This window comes from Bos indicus x Bos taurus, chromosome 5 (assembly GCF_003369695.1).
Source record: "Bos indicus x Bos taurus breed Angus x Brahman F1 hybrid chromosome 5, Bos_hybrid_MaternalHap_v2.0, whole genome shotgun sequence".
Classification (NCBI taxonomy): Eukaryota; Metazoa; Chordata; class Mammalia; order Artiodactyla; family Bovidae; genus Bos; species Bos indicus x Bos taurus.
Window position 1 is genome coordinate 90,775,230 of NC_040080.1, and position 21,801 is coordinate 90,797,030.

At 39.4% G+C, this 21,801-nt stretch overlaps 2 protein-coding genes across 6 annotated transcripts in view; one reads left to right on the forward strand and one right to left on the reverse strand.

The window, feature by feature from the left end:
- FAM186A (family with sequence similarity 186 member A) overlaps nt 1–3,419 on the reverse strand; it is a 129,086-nt gene extending 125,667 nt beyond the window's left edge. The window contains exon 1 of the mRNA XM_027543493.1: nt 3,252–3,419. Coding sequence (XP_027399294.1) covers nt 3,252–3,419 — 168 coding nt within the window. The remainder of the gene's footprint in view (nt 1–3,251) is intronic.
- A 4,089-nt stretch (nt 3,420–7,508) lies between these two features.
- LARP4 (La ribonucleoprotein domain family member 4) overlaps nt 7,509–21,801 on the forward strand; it is a 71,541-nt gene continuing 57,248 nt past the window's right edge. For 2 of the 5 annotated variants that reach the window (XM_027542836.1, XM_027542835.1), the window contains exon 1: nt 7,542–7,703. In XM_027542836.1, the coding sequence (XP_027398637.1) occupies nt 7,686–7,703 (18 nt within the window). In that variant the 5' untranslated portion in view covers nt 7,542–7,685. Of the gene's footprint in view, nt 7,704–19,069; nt 19,119–21,801 lie in introns of all 5 variants that reach the window. The other 3 variants (XM_027542837.1, XM_027542834.1, XM_027542838.1) reach the window with 3 other exon arrangements.

A 21,801-nucleotide genomic window follows, 5' to 3' on the forward strand; every position in this document is an offset into this window, starting at 1 on the left:
CGTGAAGATCTTTTTTGTACAATTCTTCTGTGTATTCTTGCCACCTCTTCTTAATATCTTTTGCTTCTGTCAGGTCCATACCATTTCTGTCTTTTATTGAGCCCATCTTTGCATGAAATGTTCCCTTGATATCTCTAATTTTCTTAAAGAGATCTCTAGTCTTTCCTAATCTATTGTTTTCCTCTACTTCTTTGCACTGGTCTCTGAGGAAGGCTTTCTTATCTCTCCTTGCAATTCTTTGGAACTCTGCATTCAAATGGGTATATCTTTCCTTGTCTCCTTTGCTGTTCGCTTCTCTTCTTTTCTATTTGTAAGGCTTCCTCAGACAGCCATTTTGCTTTTTTGCATTTCTTTTTCTTGGAGATGGTCTTGCTCCCTGTCTCCTGTACAATGTCAGGAAGCTCCATCCATAGTTCATCAGGCACTCTGTCTATCAGATCTAGTCCCTTAAATCTATTTCTCACTTCCACATAAGGGATGTGATTTAGGTCATACCTGAAAGGTCTAGTGGATTTCTCCACTTTCTTCAATTTCAGTCTGAATTTGGCAATAAGGAGTTCATGACCTGAGCCACAGTCAGCTCCTGGTCTTGTTTTTGCTGACTGTATAGAGCTTCTCCATCTTTGGCTGCGAAGAGCATAATCAATCTGATTTCGGTGTCGACTATCTGGTGATGTCCATGCGTAGAGTCTTCTCTTGTGTTGTTGGAAGAGAGTGTTTGCTATGACCAGTGTGTTCTCTTGGCAAAACTCTACTAGCCTTTGCCCTGCTTCATTCTGTACTCCAAGGCCAAATTTGCCTGTTCCTCCAGGTGTTTCTTGACTTCCTACTTTTACATTCTAGTCCCCTATAATGAAAAGGACATCTTTTTTGGGTGTTAGTTCTAAAAGGTCTTGTAGGTCTTCATAGAACCGTTCAACTTCAGCTTCTTCAGCTTTACTGTTCGGGGCATAGACTTGGATTACCGTGATATTGAATGGTTTGCCTTGAAAATGAACACAGATCATTCTGTCGTTTTTGAGACTGCATCCAAGTACTGCATTTCAGACTCTTTTGTTGACTATCATGGCTACTCCATTTCTTCGAAGGGATTCCTGCCCACAGTAGTAGATATAATGGGCATCTGAGTTAAATTCACCTATTCAGGTCCATTTTAGTTCACTGATTCCTAGAATGCTGACATTCACTCTTTCCATCTCCTGTTTGACCACTTCCAATTTGCCTTGGTTCATGGACCTAACATTCCAGGTTCCTATGCACTATTGCTCTTTACAGCATCGCACCTTGCTTCTATCACCAGTCCCATCCACAACTGGGTGTTGTTTTTGCTTTGGCTCCATCCCTTCATTCTTTCTGGAGTTATTTCTCCACTGATCTCCAGTAGCATGTTGGGCACCTACTGACCTGGGGAGTTCATCTTTCAGTGTCCTATCTTTTTGCCTTTTTATACTGTTCATGGGGTTCTCAAGGCAAGAATACTGAAGTGGTTTGCTATTCCCTTCTCTAGTGGACCATATTCTGTCATATCTTCATGACCCAGATAATTACAATGGTGTGATCACTCACCTAGAGCCAGACATCATGGAATGTGAAGTCAAGTGGGCCTTAGGCAGTATCACTATGAACAAAGCTAGTGGAGGTGATGGAATTCCAGATGAGCTATTTCAAATCCTAAAAGATGATGCTATGAAAGCACTGCACTCAATATGTCAGCAAATTTGGAAAACTCAGCAGTGGCCACAGGACTGGAAAAGGTCAGTTTTCGTTCCAATCCCAAAGAAAGGCAATGCCAAAGAATGCTCAAACTACCACACAATTGCACTCATCTCACATGCTAGTAAAGTAATGCTCCAAATTCTCCAAGCCAGGCTTCAGCAATATGTGAACCATGAACTTCCAGATGTTCAAGCTGGTTTTAGAAAAAGGCAGAGGAACCAGAGATCAAATTGCCAACATCCACTGGACCATCAAAAAAGCAAGAGAATTCCAGAAAAAGATCTATTTCTGCTTTATTGACTAAGCCAAAGCCTTTGACTGTTTGGATCACAATAAACTGCGGAAAATTCTTCAAGAGATGGGAATACCAGACCACCTGACCTGCCTCCTGAGAAACCTGTGTGCAGATCAGGAAGCAACAGTGAGAACTGGACATGGAACAACAGACTGGTTCCAAACAGGAAAAGGAGTATGTCAAGGCTGTATAATTGTCACCCTGCTTATTTAACTTCTGTGCAGAGTACATCATGAGAAATGCTGGGCTGGAGGAAGCACAAGCTGGAATCAACTGCCAGGAGAAATATCAATAACCTCAGATATGCAGATGACACCACCCTTACGGCAGAAAGTGAAGAAGAACTAAAGAACCTCTTGATGAAAGTGAAAGAGGAGAGTGAAAAAGTTGGCTTAAAGCTCAATATTAAGGAAACAAAGATCATGGCATCCAGTCCCATTACTTCATGGCAATTAGATGAGGAAGCAGTGGAAACAGTGACAGACTTTATTTTTTGGGGCTCCAAAATCACTGCAGATGATGATTGCAGCCATGAAATTAAAAGAGGCTTACTCCTTGGAAGAAAAGTTATGACCAACCTAGACAGCATATTAAAAAGCAGAGACATTACTTTGTCAACAATGGTCTGTCCAGTTAAGGCTATGTCTTTTCCAGTAGTTATGTATAGATGTGAGAGTTGGACTATAAAGAAAGCTGAGCACCAAAGAATTGATGCTTTTGAACTGTGGTGTTGGAGAAGACTCTTGAGAGTCCCTTGGACTGCAAGGAGATCCAACCAGTCCATCCTAAAGGAAATCAGTCCTGGGTGTTCACTGGAAAGGACTGATGCTGAAGCTGAAACTCCAATACTTTAGCCACCTGATGTGAAGAACTGACTCAATTGAAAAGACCCTGATGCTGGGAAAGATTGAGAGCAGGAGGAGAAGGGGATGACAGAGGATGAGATGGTTGGATGGCATCACCAACTCGATGGACATGAGTTTGGGTAAACTCCGGGAGTTGGTGATGCACAGGTAGGCCTGGCGTGCTGCAGTTCATGGGGTCGCAGAGTCGGATATGACTGAGCAACTGAAGTGTACTGACTGATCCACAGTCAGAAGAAATTGTCATTTGGAATCAAAGTTATCTAAGTCAAATATTATGAAAACAAAGTGAGTCTTTGAAAAAAAAAAATAAAGTAGCTGCTCAGGGAAAGGTTAAAAAGAAAGTTGCAATCCAAAACTTTTCATTTACTACTTACCTCTCTGGCTCGCTGGAGCTGTGCTTGCTCAATCCTACTGATGACATCCTGAACTGCAAATGGAATCTCAATATTAGGAACCTCTGATCTTTCTAGGACAGCTTTGTACATTTTGGTGAAATCGAAAATTTCTTTTTCTGCTTCATTTTCGTTTTTCTCAGTTGACATTTTGATAAATGTTTTGGAAAGTTGAGTGATTTTCTTTTATTTCTTCGTTTTTTACAAAATATCGGCAAATGCTTTTAAGCCATCCACAAGGAAGCTAGAAGTGGCTTTTCTTGCTCCCAGAGATTGTGGAGTACCCTGATCCTACCCATGGTGTTCCGGTCCTGGTGATGTCATATTAGATCCATTGTGACATTATCATTGACTCAAACACTTAAAGAGTGCTTACTGTATGCAGAGAATTAGGCATTCTATATGCTGTGATGGTAGCGGGTGAAGGGGGGAGGGTGGGTAGGAAAGAATAGACAACAGGAACTATAAAAGAAATAACGATATAGCATTGCTTAAATGAGCTTAAAAATCTAGGTGTTAGAATTCAGGATCCAGTATATCAATTTTAACTCCTGGTTCTTCTCTCTTCCTGAGGTTTTGCTTAAGAATGTTTAAGCTTGTAATGGAATAATTGCATTACAACTTCCTCAGCTGCCTCTCAACTTTTCCTAGACTTGTAGTAACTTGGAAGATAGTATTTGGATGAAGATTACAATCTTTGCACTGCCTAGTGGCTCATTTATTCAAGGAGCCTGACTGAAGAAGGCTTTGAAGTTTCATAGTTGGCTGAGAAATTGAAGGGTATGCTTAGAGGCTGCTTTCTAACTGAAAAAATCACTTTGGGCAGCTCCTTTGTAGAGGAGGTGAAAATATTTTGGACACTGGAACAATTAAAGGACAGATGGTTTTGTTGGTGGTGTAGATTATTTTTTAATTTAAAAAAGTACAAAAAAGTACAGAAAATAATATAACAAATAGCCGTGTGCCTATCACCTAGAATGAACAGATATTAACATTTTGTCATATTTGCTGCAGATATTTTTAATAAAGCATTAGAGATAAAGCTTGTTATTCTCTCTAGATTCCTTCCTTCCCCTTTACCCATTTTTAGAGGGCAATAACAAGCATAAATCTGATGTATTTAGGGCCATAACAAGCATAAATCTGATGTATTTATGTCTAGTCTATGTTTATATAGTTTTACTGTAGGTGTGTTCCTAAACTATGTAAAACCTACATATGTAAAACTATATAGGTTTTAGATTTTATACAAATTGTAGATGTATACCAATTTCTCTATGAGAACTATGAGTACTTTATGAGTGCTTGTTGAAAAACTTGTAAATTTAAACAATTTGTTTCAGTCCTTTGGAGAAAGGGATACAGGGGATCATAATGTAATTGTCTTTTAAAAGTATCAAGCAATATATAAATATTTTCCCTTCTCTTTAAGACCCTGTTGTCTAAGTTATCCCTCCCCTGTGGTCCCAAATCATCTTGTAAACTTCGTATTATTGTACTTATTGAAGTGTAACTATTATTTGTTTCTATCCACTAGTTGTTGAACTTCTCAAAACCAGATGCTGTACCTTAGGTCTCTTTTTTTCCTTTTTTGGCTGTGCTAGCTCTTCTGTGCAGCATGCAGATTTTTGTTGCAGAGCACTGGCTCTAGTGCACACGGGCCTCAATAGTTGCAGCCTACAGGCTTAGTTGCCCTGTGCCATGTGGGATTCTGTTTCCAATCAGGGATGGAACCTGTGTCCTCTGCATTGGAAGGTGGATTCCTAACCACTGGACCACCAGGGAAGTCCCTGTACTTTAGGTTTATCTAACGTTTGGCATACTCTTTTTCAGTACTTCCATGGAAATTGTCTAAAATATTTGGACATTCATTATAGTTTAAAATTCCTTCCCTGGTGGTCCAGTGGCTGAGACTCCGTGTTCCCAATGCAGGGGGCTCGGGTTAGATCCCTGGTCAGGGAACTAGATCCCACATGCTGCTACTAGGAGTCCGCACGCCTCCACTAGACCAAGTGCAACTAAATAAGTAAGTAAGTAAGTAGATAAATAAATATTAAAACTCCTTTCCTTGTGGAAACTTCTCTGAGTCCGGAACATTTTCTTTTATTGTTAAGATTATACCCTCCTCCCCCTCCCCATGAGATATCACTCCCTCCTTTCCTATAAGTCACAATTAAGTCTATTTATTCAAGGGAGTTCATAATGTTTTCTGAAAGGGCCACAATTAAGGAGAATTATTTGTTTTTAGAAATGTGAGGTTTCATTAAAATATCCATCATTACCCAATATTCCTTGACATTATCAATTAATCTATTAAATTACTTTGTTGATAATATTATTAAATTATGAGGTCCTTTAATAACTTAATTCCTCTTGATTCCTTTACATTGCTTACCCTAGTAGGCATTCACAAAGTGGCCTACATGCTGGTCAACTAAACTAATTTAGTATTATTGTGCTTTCTCTCTCCCTCATATTTTTTATGCAGCATGGAATTCATCAGCAACTGGCAATGAAGGCTTTTTAAAACAAATTAAAAAAAAAAATCTCTTCAATTTGACGAGCATTTGTTGAGATACGACTATGTGGCTACCATTATCCTAGACTATTAAGAATATATGATAGGGTACCCGTGAAGAAACTGAAAAACAACAAGAAAAGAAAAAAGAATTTAAGTTAGAATATAATATTCAAGTGCTAAACAAGGGACATGAAGAAGAGATCTGTGAGGAACGGAGTCCTTGGGAAAACCTTATGGAGAGAGAAGGTTGATTGACAAATGAAGGCATTCCAGATAAGGAAGATACCTTGAGCCATGGCTTTGGAGGTGAGTGCTGAGTTTGTACTTCAGGGGGAAAGTAACTGGTTTAATTGAAGTGAAGTAATCTTGAATTTAGACTTCCCTATCTGCCTGCAATGCAGGAGACCAGGATTCAATCCTTGTGTTGGGAAGATCCCCTGGAGAAAGAAATGGCAACCAACTCCAGTATTCTTGCCTGGGAAATCCAATGGACAGAGGAATCTGGTGGGATACGGTCCATAGAGTCACACAGAGGCCAACACAACTGAAGCGACTTAGCAGGCATACACACAAGGGAGATTACATGGGATATAATAACAGTTTGGTGAAAATGAAACCTTCAATTTAGGAAGATTTTTTGAAATAATGTAGTAGAAAAAATTTATTGAAAAATCAAGACATGATTATTTCAAACGACAAATGTCTGAGTTAAGATATAGAAGTGGGACTGTTGAGGGAGGGATAAATCCTAATAAGTGTGGCTAAAGATGATAAAGAATTGGGATCACCTCACAGATAATTATAAAGATTAATTAAAAAAATTTTTTTATTGTATTTCATTTGAATTGATGGCAGGACATCAATGAAGAGGCTATCCAGATTAAGTATTAATATTACCAAATAACATACTGAGCAAAGATGTGGGTACCTGATTCAAGAGAACGTGGGGCAAAGTTCTTTGAATGTGTGTCTTAGGGAAACCCGCTCTCCCAGTGTTAGCCGCTCAGTCGTACCCGACTCTTTGCGACCTCATACTGTAGCCCACCAGGCTCCTCTGTCCATGAGATTTTCCAGGCAAGGATACTGGAATGGGTTGCCATTTCCTTCTCCAGGGGATCTTCCCAACCCAGGGATTGAACCCAGGTCTCCTGCACTGCAGGCAGATTCTTTACCAACTGAACTACAAGGGAAGCCCTAGAGGGCTCCTTCAACAGTAAAATGGGGCTAACAGTATTATTGCGTTGAATTGTTTAGATTAATTCACATATAATAGTTAGAATAGTGCCAGGCCTTTAATGTGAACGGGTTGCTGTTAATATGTTTACCATTACTGCTGCTTTTTTCCCCTTCTCTTTTTTTCCTGCGAGTCATCGCCTTTTCAGTAGGGCCGGGCATTTTTCAGTACACTTTGCACAGTCTCGGCTACGACTGAAGTGACTTAGCATAGCATAGCATAGGTCTTGGGCCATGAGAAACTGCGGAGTTATTACGGTAACTCTCCAATGGGCCAGGGATAAAATGTGCCCGTAAAATTTTTCCACACCCCCGTGGCACAGAATGGTGCATTCCTCTGATAGATTGCACCCCTCCCCACCCCCATGTCAGATAATAGTACAGTCCAAACTGCGGCTGGAAAAGGTAGTGCAAAAGTTGAGCGCGCCGAGGATTTTCTCTTCTCCCGGAAGCAATTGTTCTCTAGAGCCGGAAACAGTTGCTGTTTCAAGGGAGGTGGGACAGGGCGGGTCAGGGCGCAGCGGCTGACGGCGGGGGAGGAGCCGGGTCCGCTGCCGGGTGGAGGGGCCAGGCGAGTGTCCTTATCCTAGCGATTGGGGCTCGGGCCTGTAAGCCAGTTGGAGTCGCGTCGGCGAGAACGATTGGGCCGAGCGGAGGAAGACATGTTGCTCTTCGTGGAGGTGAGTGGACTTGGGAACCTCATCGTGCTCTGAGGAGAGCTGGAGTGTGGAGGCGCCGGCCGGTCCCAGCGCCATGTGACTTTCCAGGCCGTACACGGCGCGGAGCCGGCAGACAGGCTGACACAGCACCTGGGCCGTGCAGGCCCGCGGCTCCGCGCTGCGCGCTTGCCGCACTTTAGGAGGCTGTGAGAGGGGCGAGTGCCTTGGTTGGGAAGAACCTTAGGTGGAGAATCGAGGCTTGTCTGGTGCGGCGTGAGGATCGGAGGAAGGGGAAAGCGTCCCATATGGACCTCCTAAAGGAGGCGAGCTGGGGGTGGGGGGGCTGAGGGCGGAGTCTGGGGAGAGAAGGGTAATCAGGTGGGCGCGTTCCGGGTGAAGCGAGGCCTCGCGTGGCCCTCTGGGAGCAGGCGAGCAACATGTGGGGCCGCCGAGGGAGGAAGGTGAAATTCCGTCTAAGTGTTCGGGAAAGAAAGTTGAAAGCTTCTTTCTAGCAGTCCCCACCAGATTTTGTTTGGTCCCCATCCCTCGTCTCTGGAACGTTCTGTGGGTGGAAAGCGAGTTACTGTGAACGGAGGAGAAAGCCTGTAGGATTTGGAAGCCTTGAAAGGCACCGCTTTGACCTTTTGTAAAAGTTAACTCAGGCAGCGACTCCGTGATGAGGGACCGGTTTTATGAACGGATAAGAGCCCTTTACAGGAAAAATTCCAAGAACGAGCGAAACCTAGTTCGGGCAAAGCTTTTTTTTTTTTTTTTGTATTGTTATTTAACAATTTGTTGTTCAGTCGCAAAGTCGTGTCAGACTTTTTGCGACCCTATGGACTGCAGCACTTCTATTATTTTAACCGGAACATCTGTTGTTGGCCTATTTCAGTTTTAAAGGTAGCGGATACCTGTTTTACATAAATACAAGGTTCGGTTTCTCTTATTTCTGTCTTTCTCTTGTGTGCAATGAGCATCAGCTGACTGCCTGGCTAATGCTTTGAGTAGATTCCAGATCGTATTGTTCTAGCATTGTGAAAACGTCACACCAGCAAAGCTGCAACCTCGCAACTTGGCACTTGTTAACTATGCCCATAAAAAGAATCTTTTCAATGAAAGAAGGAATTTACAGGTTGTAGAATGGGTCGGGAACCAGGGCCAGTCTGTGGCGGGTTTCTTTCAGAGTAAGGGAGGAATCTTAGTCCATAATATTCCAACATAACGTGCTTCTACGGTTTTGTTTTTTAATCGACTGTGTAGCTGATAATTGGATATTAAAGAGGCAGCTACCTTTTAGAACATTTCAACATTGATACATTCACTGGAACATTCCAAGTACATCATGAAGAGATTTTAAGTTATTGAGTCTGTTTTGTTTTTCTAATCCTCACTGATTTCCTTGGGCAGAATAAGAAATCAGATATGATTTTAAACAGCCCCAGTTTGTATTAGGAATGTTATGCCAAGCAAATACTGCGGGTTTTAAGTGTATGTGTTTTACCCGGCAAAAGACTGTGAAGTTTCAGTTATATCAAGATGAATTCCAAAACAAACTTTTGAGTTCCAAATTGATCGCTTTGGCTTTGTTAAAACGTGAACGTTAATAATAGCTCCATTTATTGACAGCTTAAGCTGAACCTCTCTTATTTCTAAAACAACATTACAGTGTTCTACAGATGAGAAAACTGAGGTGAGAGGTTAAATAACTTAGTACACCTAAAATAGTGGAGCTGGGATTTAGATACAGGTCATTCTGATGCCAGATCATGACTCACTTAATGTTATGTATAACTAATATTTCCATTAATCATTTTCTTTGTAAATCAGTATTTGGCTTTTAGTTTTTTGTCATTGTTTCGTTTCTTTGTTTTTACATATAATGAGTTTTCCTGAAAATTAACAATGGCACTAAATATTTGAGCCTAATTACATGGTATTAAAATCAGTAAAATATAACACACTGGCGTTTTGGCATTTTGTTAACTAAATATTCAGTCCCTGTAACCTCATGATGTAGGAATTATTCTAAATGAGGGAACTAAAGCTCCGAAGTTTGATGTCCAAGGTCATTCAGGTGTAAATAATGTGAGGACTAAAGTCTGAAGTCTGACTTCTAGAACACAAGTCACTGATTCCAAAACTTACTTTTGCACTTACTTTCCAGTGACCCGAGGGTTCCTAATCTGGGTCCCTAAACACAGAACTTGGTTGAGGGAAAAAAATAATTACCTATTTATTTTCACTAGCTACTAATTGAAATCTAGGATTGAAAAAAATTAAAAATTATTGACATTTCAAATGGATGCACTGAGAGAAATGTTTTCATATTACAGTTTTTGCAGATATCATGAAATATTTATGTGTGTTGCTCCTTGTTAAATGTAAGAAAGTCTTGTTTAATTCATTAGTGAAGAAGCACATTTATTACTAAAATAGACATTTTAAAATATTTTGGTAACTATAATTTATTTTGTGGTTCTGCACATTTCATATACTTAAAAATATTCTGAGAAGAGATTCATAGGTTAATTGGACTACTGAAAAGGTCCAAGGAGATTAATAACCACTTGACTATAAACTAAGTTGCTTTGAATAGGAGTTCTCTAATGTAGGATCGATGAGTCCTCTGCAGTTATGTTCAAAATCTTTTATTTGCATGCATTTTTCTGGAGAGACCCCAGCTTAATTATTTTATAACTGGAATCAGTGGGATAGAGGATATTAATGATAATACTAGAATAATAGTGGTGTACACATAAATTGTGCTTACTCTGTGTCAGGCCTCTTAAGTCTTGCTACATGTATACATTTATATACATCAACTCAAACCTACCTGTGAGGTAGGTAGCATTATTATCTCCATTTTAGAGATAAACTAAGTCACAGAAAATTAAAGAAACTTGCTCAAGATCATGCAGCCAGTGAGTAGAGCTGGAGTTAGAACTCTGAACTGCAGTATGTGCTGTGCTGTGCTTAGTCGCTCAGTCGTGTCCAGCTGTTTGCGATGCTATGAACTGTAGCCTGACAGGCTCCTCTGTCCATAGGGATTCTCCAGGCAAGAATACTAGAGTGGGTTGCCATGGCCTCTTCAAATTGCAGTTTACTGCAGTAGAAATCTATAGGCAGACAAGGAATCCTATTTTAAGTAATACTTAAGATGTAACTTTTTAAAAACTTGATCTTGCAGACAAAGGGCTATACAGACTTCAGTAGTTTATTGTTTTTTATCTCACCTCTGTTCTGAAGTAGACACATACGGTGTCTGTCTTTGGGTAGAGGTAAAAACTTTTGGGTAATATACCAAATTGTCAAACGTCCTCCAACATGCTGCTGCTGCTGCTAAGTTTCTTCAGTCGTGTCCGACTCTGGGCGACCCCTTTAGACGGCAGCCCACCAGGCTTCTCCGCCCCTGGGATTCTCCAGGCAAGAACACTGGAGTGGGTTGCCATTTCCTTCTCCAATGCATGAAAGTGAAAAGTGAAAGTGAAGTCTCTCAGTCGTGTCCGACTCTTAGCGACCCCATGGACTGTAGCCCACCAGGCTCCTCCATCCATGGGATTTTCCAGGCAAGAGTACTGGAGTGGGGTGCCATTGCTTTCTCCAGTGCACCAAAATACTTGGTTACAAAAATTCCAAAAGTTTGAAATGGCAAAGTGCAGTGTTCTTCTGGTGATTATTGAGTTATTTAATTTTTGAGCACTGAGGAGACACTTTGCAGTTATTTTCATATTTTTATGGTTTGCTAACGTTTTATTCACTTTTCAGATCATTTCCCCCCTCCAATATTTCCAGCCAATTATATATGCTCTAGTTGTTTGACGGTGTTTTAATTGGATTTCTGTCTCTGAGTTTTTCCCGAAAAATGAATACTCAAGGATGTTTAATACTCTCACATAATTTTTAAAAAATAATTTTAATTATGGAAAGTACACATAAAATGTATCATCTTCGCCATTTTTAATATACAGTTCAAATATTTACATTGTTGTGCAACCACTACCACCATCCCTATCCAGAAGCTTCATCTTGCAAGACTGAAACTCTGTACACATTAAGCAGTAAATCCCTGTTCTCCCTTCCCCCAGATCTTACACAATTTTAAAAAGCATTTTATTTATTTATTTCTGGATCTTCATTGCTGTGCAGGCTTTCTGTAGTTGTGATGAGTGGGGGCTACTTTCTGGTTGCGGTGCATGGACTTTCATTGTGGTGTTTTCTCCTGTCGAGCACGGGCTGCAGCTCTCACAGGCTCAGTAGTTGTGGCGCACCGGCTTAGTTGCTCCGCAGCACGTGGAATCTTCTGCACCAGGGGTCGAGCCTGTGTCCCCTATATTGGCAGGCAGATTCTTAACCACTGGACCACCAGGGGATGTCCCTTTCACATTTTTAAAAATAACTTATCGGACTTGTAAATTTTTCTGCTTTTTTAGGTGATAACATTTTAAGTTTTAGATTAGCCTTAGAATCTGAAATAAGTGACATGTTTGCCTTAATAATAAAAATTGATATTTTATATTACAGTAATTATGAATAGTTTTGTGTCTTTTGCCCTCAGTGCAGTACTCAGTTTTTCCCTGTTAGCTTAAATATGTTTGTATTTATAAAAAGTTCTTACATATCACCGACTGAAAATGCTTTTTCAAAAATGACTGAAAAAAAGAAAATGTCTACACAAATTGTGAACTGATTGCCAGGAAGTAATAAATAAGTAAATGGCTGAGAAGTTTTTGAACAATTTGATTTTGGAATATTTATTGGAAAATTCTGGATGCAGAATTTTTAAATGGATAGACATTTTCAAAGGAATATGTTCAGATGTAACGGATTGAAAATGAAGTAGAAATTATTTTCTGTTTTCATAGTGTGAAAAGTGGAATAGCATGCTCAGAAGTGAATATAAAGATGTAGAAGTGCCTCTAGATGCCTCAAATTACATGTGAAAAACTAGAAATGAGAAATATTGGTATTCAACTATTTTCTATCTGGTTGGATTTGTTCAGCCTGTCTCTCTGCTCCATATTACTTTCCAGCTGATGGAAATGATCCTGAGTACTAGACATGAATGTTTCACATCTATAATTTTGGTCTTTGCATGTGTGCGCGTGTGCTCCATTGCAGTTGTGTCTGTTGTGCCCGTTGTGTCTGACTCTTTGCAACACCATGGACGGTACCCCGCTAGGTTCCTCTTGTCTGTGGAATTCTTCAGGCAGGAATACTGGAGTGGGTTGCCATTTCCTCCTCCAGAGGATCATTCTGACCCAGGGATCGAACCTGCGTCTCCTGCATTGACAGGCAGATTCTTTATCACTGCGTCATACCTAGGAGCTTAAAAAAAAAGATTTTGACCCTGTGGTTAGAGATGGGGTCTGTGACTGTATTTCAGAGGAGCAGAAAGTAGAGGAAATGGAGAAACTAATGGAGCTGTCATTGTGAAGTCTTAAAAAAGATTTTTTAATTTCCACTTCGAGTATTCTTAAGTGAAATGAAAAATGACTCTAGCTCTGATAGTGCTTATAGCATTTTAATTTATCATTCCTATATTCTGCGTTTTGCTTAAATTGTGTTTTCTTTAAAGTTCATTCTTGAGGGAGGTTTCCAGTTTCTGTTGTAAACTTTTGCACTATGATTTTTTGTAAGGGTTTTGGTTTGGAATCCTGGGATCAAATGTTAGCTATGACCTGAGGCAAGTGACAACTTTTTTTGAGCAACTTCCTATCTGTAGTTTGAGAGTGATTCTTCTGCTATTTAGGTTGTGTTAATGGTGTTTATGGAGAAGGCAATGGCACCCCACTCCAGTACTCTTGCCTGGAAAATCCTATGGATGGAGGAGCCTGGAAGGCTGCAGTCCATGGGGTCGCTGAGGGTTGGACACGACTGAGCGGCTTCACTTTCATTTTACACTTTCATGCATTGGAGAAGGAAATGGCAACCCACTCCAGTGTTCTTGCCTGGAGAATCCCAGGGATGGGGGAGTCTGCTGGGCTGGGGTCTATGGGGTCGCACAGAGTCAGACACGACTGACGTGACTTAGCAGCAGCAGCAGCAGCAATGGTGTTTATGTGATACAGTAAACCTTGTTTGCAATACAGTCTAGGTAAAGTCTTGACAGACATTATCATTTGATCATCACAGCAAGTGTGTCATTATGTAAATTGTCCAGGATATGGCCTTCCAAATGACTGAAATTTTTACTTTCATATATTTGATATTTTTGGGAAATTTATTAAAACTATGTGATAGTAGCACTGTTTATTGCAAAAACTACTGTGTGATAGCACTGATTTAATGGAGTATTACTCAGCCATTAAAAAGAATACATTTGAATCAGTTCTAATGAGGTGGATAAAACTGGAGCCTATTATACAGAGTGAAGTAAGCCAGAAAGAAAAACACCAATATACTAACGCATATATATGGAATTTAGAAAGATGGTAACAATAACCCTGTATGCAAGACAGCAAAAGAGACACAGATGTATAGAACAGTCTTTTGGACTCTGTGGGAGAGGGTGAGGGTGGGATGGTTTGGGAGAATGGCATTGAAACATGTATAATATCATATGTGAAACGTATTGCCAGTCCAGGTTCAATGCATGATACAGGATGCTTGGGGCTGGTGCACTGGGATGACCCAGAGGGATGGGATGGGGAGGGAGGTGGGAGGGGAATTTAGGATAGGGAACACATGTACACCTGTGGCGGATTCATGTCAATGTATGGCAAAACCACTATAATCTTGTAATTAGCCTCCAATTAAAATAAATATTTTTATATTAAAAAAAGAGAGAGAGAGACATATATCTTTGAGTTCTATGTAATCCTAGGCTTGTTACTAATTTTCTCTGATTCTTGGTAAGGCAAAGCAGTTAATTACCTTAAAGTTTTTATACTTTGGTTATACTATTAATTGGGCAAAGAAAACTTTAAAATGAGGATGAAGACTGCAGTCTGCTAAAATACAGACTCATTTATTTAAAGAATATTTATGGCAATATTTATGGCAATATTTAAATAAATACAGTTGATAAAGTGCAAATAGAGACTTTATATTTGCTCTTTTGGGGAAAAAAATTTTTTTTCCAGTGTATAGTGTGTTAGTCGCTCAGTCGTGTCCAACTCTTTGTGACCCCGTGGACTGCAGCCCACCAGGCTCCTCTGTCCATGGAATTCTCCAGGCAAGAATACTGGATTGGGTTGCCATTCCCTTCTCCAGGGGATCTTCCTGACCCAGGGATTGAACTCAGGTCTCCTGCACTGTGGGCAGATTATTTACTATCTGAACCATCAGGGAAACCCTTCTAATGTGTAAGTGTAAGTAAATGTAAGGAAAAGAAATTGGAATATCACATACTCACGCTTCCTGTCTGGTCTATTGCCTTGTCAAGACATTTGAACCAATTTTTAGCTTAGAAAATCTCTCTCTCTCTCTCTCTCTCTCTCTCTCTCTAATCATGACTGGGTCTAAATTAAAGACAGAGGAATACTTTAGATGAATATTACTAGGAGTATGGTATGAGCATAGGCAGAGAGCCAAGGATGTGAAATTAAGTTTTGTTTGGTTTATGTATTATTGAGGAAAGAGAAGAGTATTTTCTGTGTCAGGACGGAAAAGTCAGAAGTAATCCAGGGTTTATGTAGTGTAGATTTGGGCAATATCTTCATACCACTGGATGCTACAAACTACAAAACAAGTAAAATTGGCCATACCTCCCGTTTTGACCTGAACAGTCGTAGTGTACACCTGTTTTCTGGAACAGCTGTCCCATTTTATTCTCAAAAATGTCCTGGTTTGTATGATAATTTTTTTCAGAAGAGATTAGAGGCTCACTGTGTGCTTGTTGGCAAGTTTTTTCTCCCATATCATTAAAAAGCCAAGATAGTGTAGTAGGTTGGTATCAAAGAGTTTGTTGTTGAAGGCATTGAGAATTACAGTTGAGCTAGCTAAGGGAAATAGGGTTATTCTATTCTTTTGAGTTGGAGGAAGGAAAAAAATAGGAGGGCAGTGACTGAGTAATAATGATAAGATACAGTTACATGAAAGAGTGCATAAAAGAATGGTTAAGAACATGGATTCTGGGGCCAGGCTGCCTGCTCAAGTTAGACAGCTTTCTAGTGTGACCTTGTACACGTTGTTTAACGCATGCTTCTCAGTTTCCTTATCTGTAAATTCACGATAATGTTGAAGTATGAGATAATATCGTACTTATTCTCTATCTCAAAGAGTTGTTAAGAGGATTGACAGTCAAAGTAAAGCACTGAGTGTCTGGTACACAATAAATTTGTGAGTTTTCTTTCACATATTACTTATGAAAGATAAGTCTCATTTCGGTTTCCATAACAGATGGTTTGCTGACTTGACTGTACACACTAGAGATTAAAAGTTATCCTTTTTTGAAAAGGATTATTTTGATATTTGAGTTTTGAGGGTTTTTTGAGCTCATTTGTATAATTAGCTGTTGGCTTTATAAGATGACCAATTTGAAGTAAAATGACTTGGTATTTTGTTGTGGTTCAGTTGCTCAGTTGTGTCTGACTCTTTGCAAACACATGGACTGCAGCACGCCAGGCTTCCCTGTCCTTCGCCATCTCCTGGAGTTTGCTCAAATTCATGTCCATTGAGTTGGTGATGCCATCCAATCATCTTGTCTTCTGTCATCTCTGCTTTCTCCTGCCTTCGATCTTTCCCAGCACCAGGGTCTTTTCTAGTGAGTCAGCTCTTCACATCAGGTAGCCAAAGTATTGGAGTTTCAGCTTCAGCACCAGTCCTTCCAATGAATATTCAGGATTGATTTCCTTTAGGATTGACAGGTTTGATCTCCTTGCAGTCCAAGGGACTCTCAAGAGTCTTCTCCAGCATCACAGTTCAAAGGCATCAGTTCTTTGGCACTCAGCCTTCTTTATAGTCCAACTCTCACATCCATATATGACTACTGGAAAACCCATAGCTTTGACTAGAGGGACCTTTGTTGGCAAAGTAATGTGTCTGCTTTATTTAATATGCTGTGTAGGTTGGTCATAGCTTTTCTTCCAAGGAGTAAGCGTCTTTTAATTTCATGGCTTCAGTCACCATCTGCAGTGATTTTGGAGTCCAAGAAAATAAAGTCTGTCATTGTTTCCATTGTTTCCCTATCTATTTGCCATGAAGTGATGCCATGATCTTCATTTTTTGAATGTTGAGTTTTAAGCCAGCTTTTTCACTCTCCTCTTTCTCTTTCATCAAGAGGCTCTTTAGTTCCTTTTTGCTGTCTGCCATAAGAGTAGTGTCATCTGCCTATCTGAGGTTATTGGTGTTTCTCCTAGCAGTCTTGATTCCAGCTTGTGCTTCATCCAGTCCAGCATTTCTCATGATGTACTCTGCATGTGAGTTATATAAGCAGAGTGACAGTGTACCGCATTGACGTACTCCTTTCCTACTGTGGAACCAGTCCACTGTTCCATGTCTGGGTCTGACTGTTGCTTCGTGACCTGCATACAGGTTTCTCAGGAGGCAGGTAAGGTGGTCTAGTATTCCCATCTCTTGAAGAATTTTCCACAGTTTATGTGATCCACACAATCAAAGGCTTTAGCGTAGTCATTGAAGCAGAAGTAGATGTTTTTCTGGAATTCTCTTGCTTTTTCTATGATCCAGAGGATGTTGGCAATTTGATCTTTGGTTTCTCTGCCTTTCCTAAATCCAGCTTGAACATCTGGAAGTTTTTGGTTTACATACTGTTAAAGCCTCGCTTGGAGAATTTTGAGCGTTACTTTCCTAGCATGTGAGATGAGTGCAATTGTGTGGTAGTTTGAACATTCTTTGGCATTGCCTTCTTTATTTTGATGATTATTTAAATGCTAAATACCTATCAATTGGGTTCCTAATCTTTAACAATAAAGTGGTACATTAACCTCAGTAGAACTTTCTTTAGGTAGTCTGTTTGATTATATATTAGAGTAATCCATGACTCCAAAAATTAAGCGGGTAATCTGTGGCAGCCTCTTTTTTTTTTTTTTTTAAAGCAATCATCATCTGTCATCTGACTAAAGTAGTGAGAATTTAGGGAACTTATCTTTTCCTCTGATAGTGGAGGACCAGCAGTTATAGCTTTGTTGATGAATAAACTTAAGGTTTTCTTCTGGGTGTGGAATAAGTGAATCCTGATTTTTGACAACTTGGCATATGACTTAGGGTGGTCCAGTTCCCTTGCTGTTCAAAGTGTGAGCCTCAGCAAACTTCTTTACCCAGGACTTGTTAGAATACAAACTCTCTGTCCTATCTCTGAACTGCTGAATCAGAGTCTTCCTTTTTCTCAAGATCCCTAGATGATTCTTACAAGCACTACAGTTTAAGAAACTCGCATGTAGCATATAAATTTTATTGTTGATCTCCTGTTCAGGGTGCTAGAGAAGAGTAAACCATAGATGAGGTCACTGCCATTGTGGAGCTTGCAGACGAAATAATTCAAGTTAGAATAAGTGCTTTGTTATAAGGGGTAAATTTTATTGCGCAGACTACCATTTTTCTTTTTTTTCAAACTGGAAGTTAGTTATTCCATGGCCCTAAGATACAGATCATTGCAGAGCTCAATTGACTTCTGCCCTGAGTACTCTAGTTCTTAATCTGGTAGCTCTTTTTCTGTATCCATTTCTTCTGTATTGTTACCCACTCTTAACTTGCCTTTGGGCCAGGGACTGTTTGACTTGGTAAGGAGATGTGCAGTATTCCTTGATTAGTGTAACTGTTTGTCTTAAAGTTTTCTCTGAGGCACTGTAGTATAGAGGCTAAGAGCCACCTTGGTGTAGTGGCACTCTCTGGACAGCCTAGGTTCACATTCTGGCTCTGTCTTTATTAGCTATATAACCCTGGGTGGATTCAGATCAGGTCAGATCAGTCGCTCAGTCGTGTCCAACTCTTTGCAACCCCATGAATTGCAGCACGCCAGGCCTCCCTTACATTTAGGTAAAGTTTTTCTGTATCTGCAAAATGTAGATGATAAAATTTAATGTAGTTGTTATGAAGATGAATTCAGTGTTTCATAAAGGCTAACTATCCTTCCTTGTGAGAAGGGTGAAAATTTCCCAGTTTTCATTTTTATTTTTTATAAAATGCCCTAAGCTTATTCTAATAGGACTTTGAAGTTCATGCTGGATGAAATGACAGGTGTTTGTCTTTTTTTTTTTTTTTGGTCACCTGTGCAGCTTGTAGGATCTTAGTTCCCTGACTAGTGATTGAACCCATCCGCCTAGCTGTGGAAGCACAGACTTGTAACTGCTGGAATTCTCTTTTTTTAAATGTACTTGTAGTTTTGTGGTCCTCTCAATACTGGAGATGTAAAAATTAAACCTAGGTGATTGATCTGCCATGAGGCAAATAAGTTTAATCATTCTATTTACTTTATTTCTGTTTTTCAGCATTTGTAGGGTTAAGTGGCATGGGATTTCTGTTTCTGATAGTAAATAGGTAAGTAAAACAAATCTATGTTTTGACCAAACATATGTGGTCAAATCTGTGTATGACCACAGAGATGGTTTTGCCGTATTTATGGTGATTTTTTTCCTAACTCTTGGTTCTATTACCTTAAAACTGCTTTCTTCTGACCAGAGGGTATCATTTTGCCAAGAAATTGATGTTTCCCTTTTTCTTTTCATTTGTATCTTTCCCTAGATAGGAACTAGCATAAGATGGGTCAGTGATGAAGACTGCTTTTGGCTTATTCAGTAATGACATGTATTGCTTAGAAATAGAGGTGTTGATCTGTTAGTTTTACAAACTGACAGTTTGAATATTTTGTGGTGGTTTGTGAGTATGTGTGTGCTTATGTGCTGCATATATGTATGTTGGCAGATAGTTTCAGCATGCAATTAGATAATTTACATCCTTTAATAGATGTTTTATATAACTGTGTAGCCTCACAGGCTTATTTCTAGTTCTGTGGGAGAGATAAGGATTTTTATGGAGTTCTTTGTTAAACCTTAGTCAAAAGATGAGTCAAAGGTGTGGTTATCTAGAATTTAAATGGAAAAATAAGTCTTTGTTCTTGTTTAACTGATTTGTCAGATTCATTATTGTGTCATTTTAAAGATTATTTGTTATAGAAAGACACATCAACTTGTTTTTTTGATGGACATTGTCAGTTTCCAAATTTTCTTTATGTTGAGTAATTCTATAAAGAACATTCTTGTGTGTGAAGCTCTTAGACTAACATTTACTGTGGTAGCTCATATGGTGAATGTTTTAAAAGTTTTTCACATCAGTATTGACAGAATGCTTTACATAGGTGTTGCAGATATATATTTTTTTAAACTGTGATGCATGGCATGCAGGATCCCCAACCAGGATCAAACTTGCACTTCTGCAGTGGAAGCACACAGGCCTAACCAGTGGACCACCAGGGAGTTCCCTAAAATTCACATTTTGTGATGATTATTCCCGCTTATTTTAGTACACCTTCCGTGTTTGGCAGATCTTTTACTAGTTTGCAGTTAATAGTAACCTTCCAGACCTTTTCTGTTTTTACATACTAATATGCTTATCTGTACAATGATTTTATGCGTTTGTTAATATAAATTTAAAAATGCTTATTGTTTTGCAACTTGAATTTTTTCTTATAGTATTCTGTGTTATGAAATATATTGCGTTTTATTTAACCATTTGTCTAGAAAACCACCATTTAGGTGGTTTTCAGTCTTTCACTAATGGGATCAGTGTTGCAATATACATTCTTATATATGTCTTCTTGTGTACATTAATGGCTTTTTGAGTGTACTGTTAAACTAGGCTGGTGAAAAATATAAATATGCCCAGGTGTACTGCCATCTATATGCCATAGACCTCACACTTTGGTTATTCTTGGCACCATTAGCAAGGGAAACATCAGATTTATGGGTAGTATATTGCTGAAAGGCATCTAGTTAATTATTTTGAGTGATTATTAAATGCTTAATGAACTAGTACATCTCATCAGTAAGTAAAAGGTAAGTTTTTAAAATCATAGTTCCCCAATATTGTGTATTTATTTATAAATAAGTATATATGGGACAATATATTAATATCTTATATGTTAAATATTAGTCTTAATCTCTCTGTCATATTTGGGGTCTCCCAGTTCTTGAATAGCTTTCCATATTTGCAGAAAGGCCTACATAATGAGTTAGGACTCTCCAGTGAATGTACTAGTCAAAACTCAAATTCCAGGATTCCCTTATACCTAGATGGATGCAGGCATGTTACTAAGAGCTGCTAGTCAGACCACCTACAGGTGTCTTCTACTTGAAAAAATATGTAGTGCAGGGAAATGAGGGTTCTATTCTTAACTTCCATTTTGTAGTCAGGAGTGGCAGTAGAGGTGGGCAGCTTTAAGTAGAGTTAATAGTTGCAAGGTTGAGTTCCTGATGGAGAAGTAACATTGGTATTGGTAATAATAAAAGTTGTAATGGATTTGACTTTTGGCATTTACCACTTGGTGGTGGCATGGATAGTGATTTCCTCATCAAGCCACTTCAGCAACATTGAGTGAGATTACCTTTGCATCTAATTTTTCAGCCTTTCCAATGACAGTGACACTACCTTTTATTTACTTTGCTGTCTAATTTATCCAGAGTGGATTCTGAATACTAATAAGCATGCACTGTTCGCATTATGCATAGGGGCAAATGTAAAGATGACTTGCTTTCTAAAATTGCTACCTAAAGAAAAATAAAAATGAAATTGCTACCTAGAGGTGTATTTTGTTTGTTTTTGATATTTTTGCCACACCATTCAACTGGTGAGATCCCAGTTCCCTGACTAGGCATTGAACCTGTGCCCCTTGCAGGGGAAGCACAGAGTTCCAACTACTGGACTACCAGGGAATTAGAGATTTTGTTCTTTGTTTTGGCCCTGCTACAAGGCATGTGGGATCTTAGTTCCTGGGCCAGAGATTGAACCTATACTGCTTGCGGTGGAAGAAGTATTCAGTCTTAACTGTTAGGAAGGTTTCATGGAATTATTTTTAATACAGTTTTTGTTTATTTATTATTTATTTATGGCTGTGCTGGACCTTTGTTGCTGCGCGGGCTTTTCTCTAGTTGCGGTGCATTTGCTTCTCCTTGCGGTGGCTCCTCCTGTTGCAGAGCACAGACTCTAGGGCACTCAGATTTCAGTA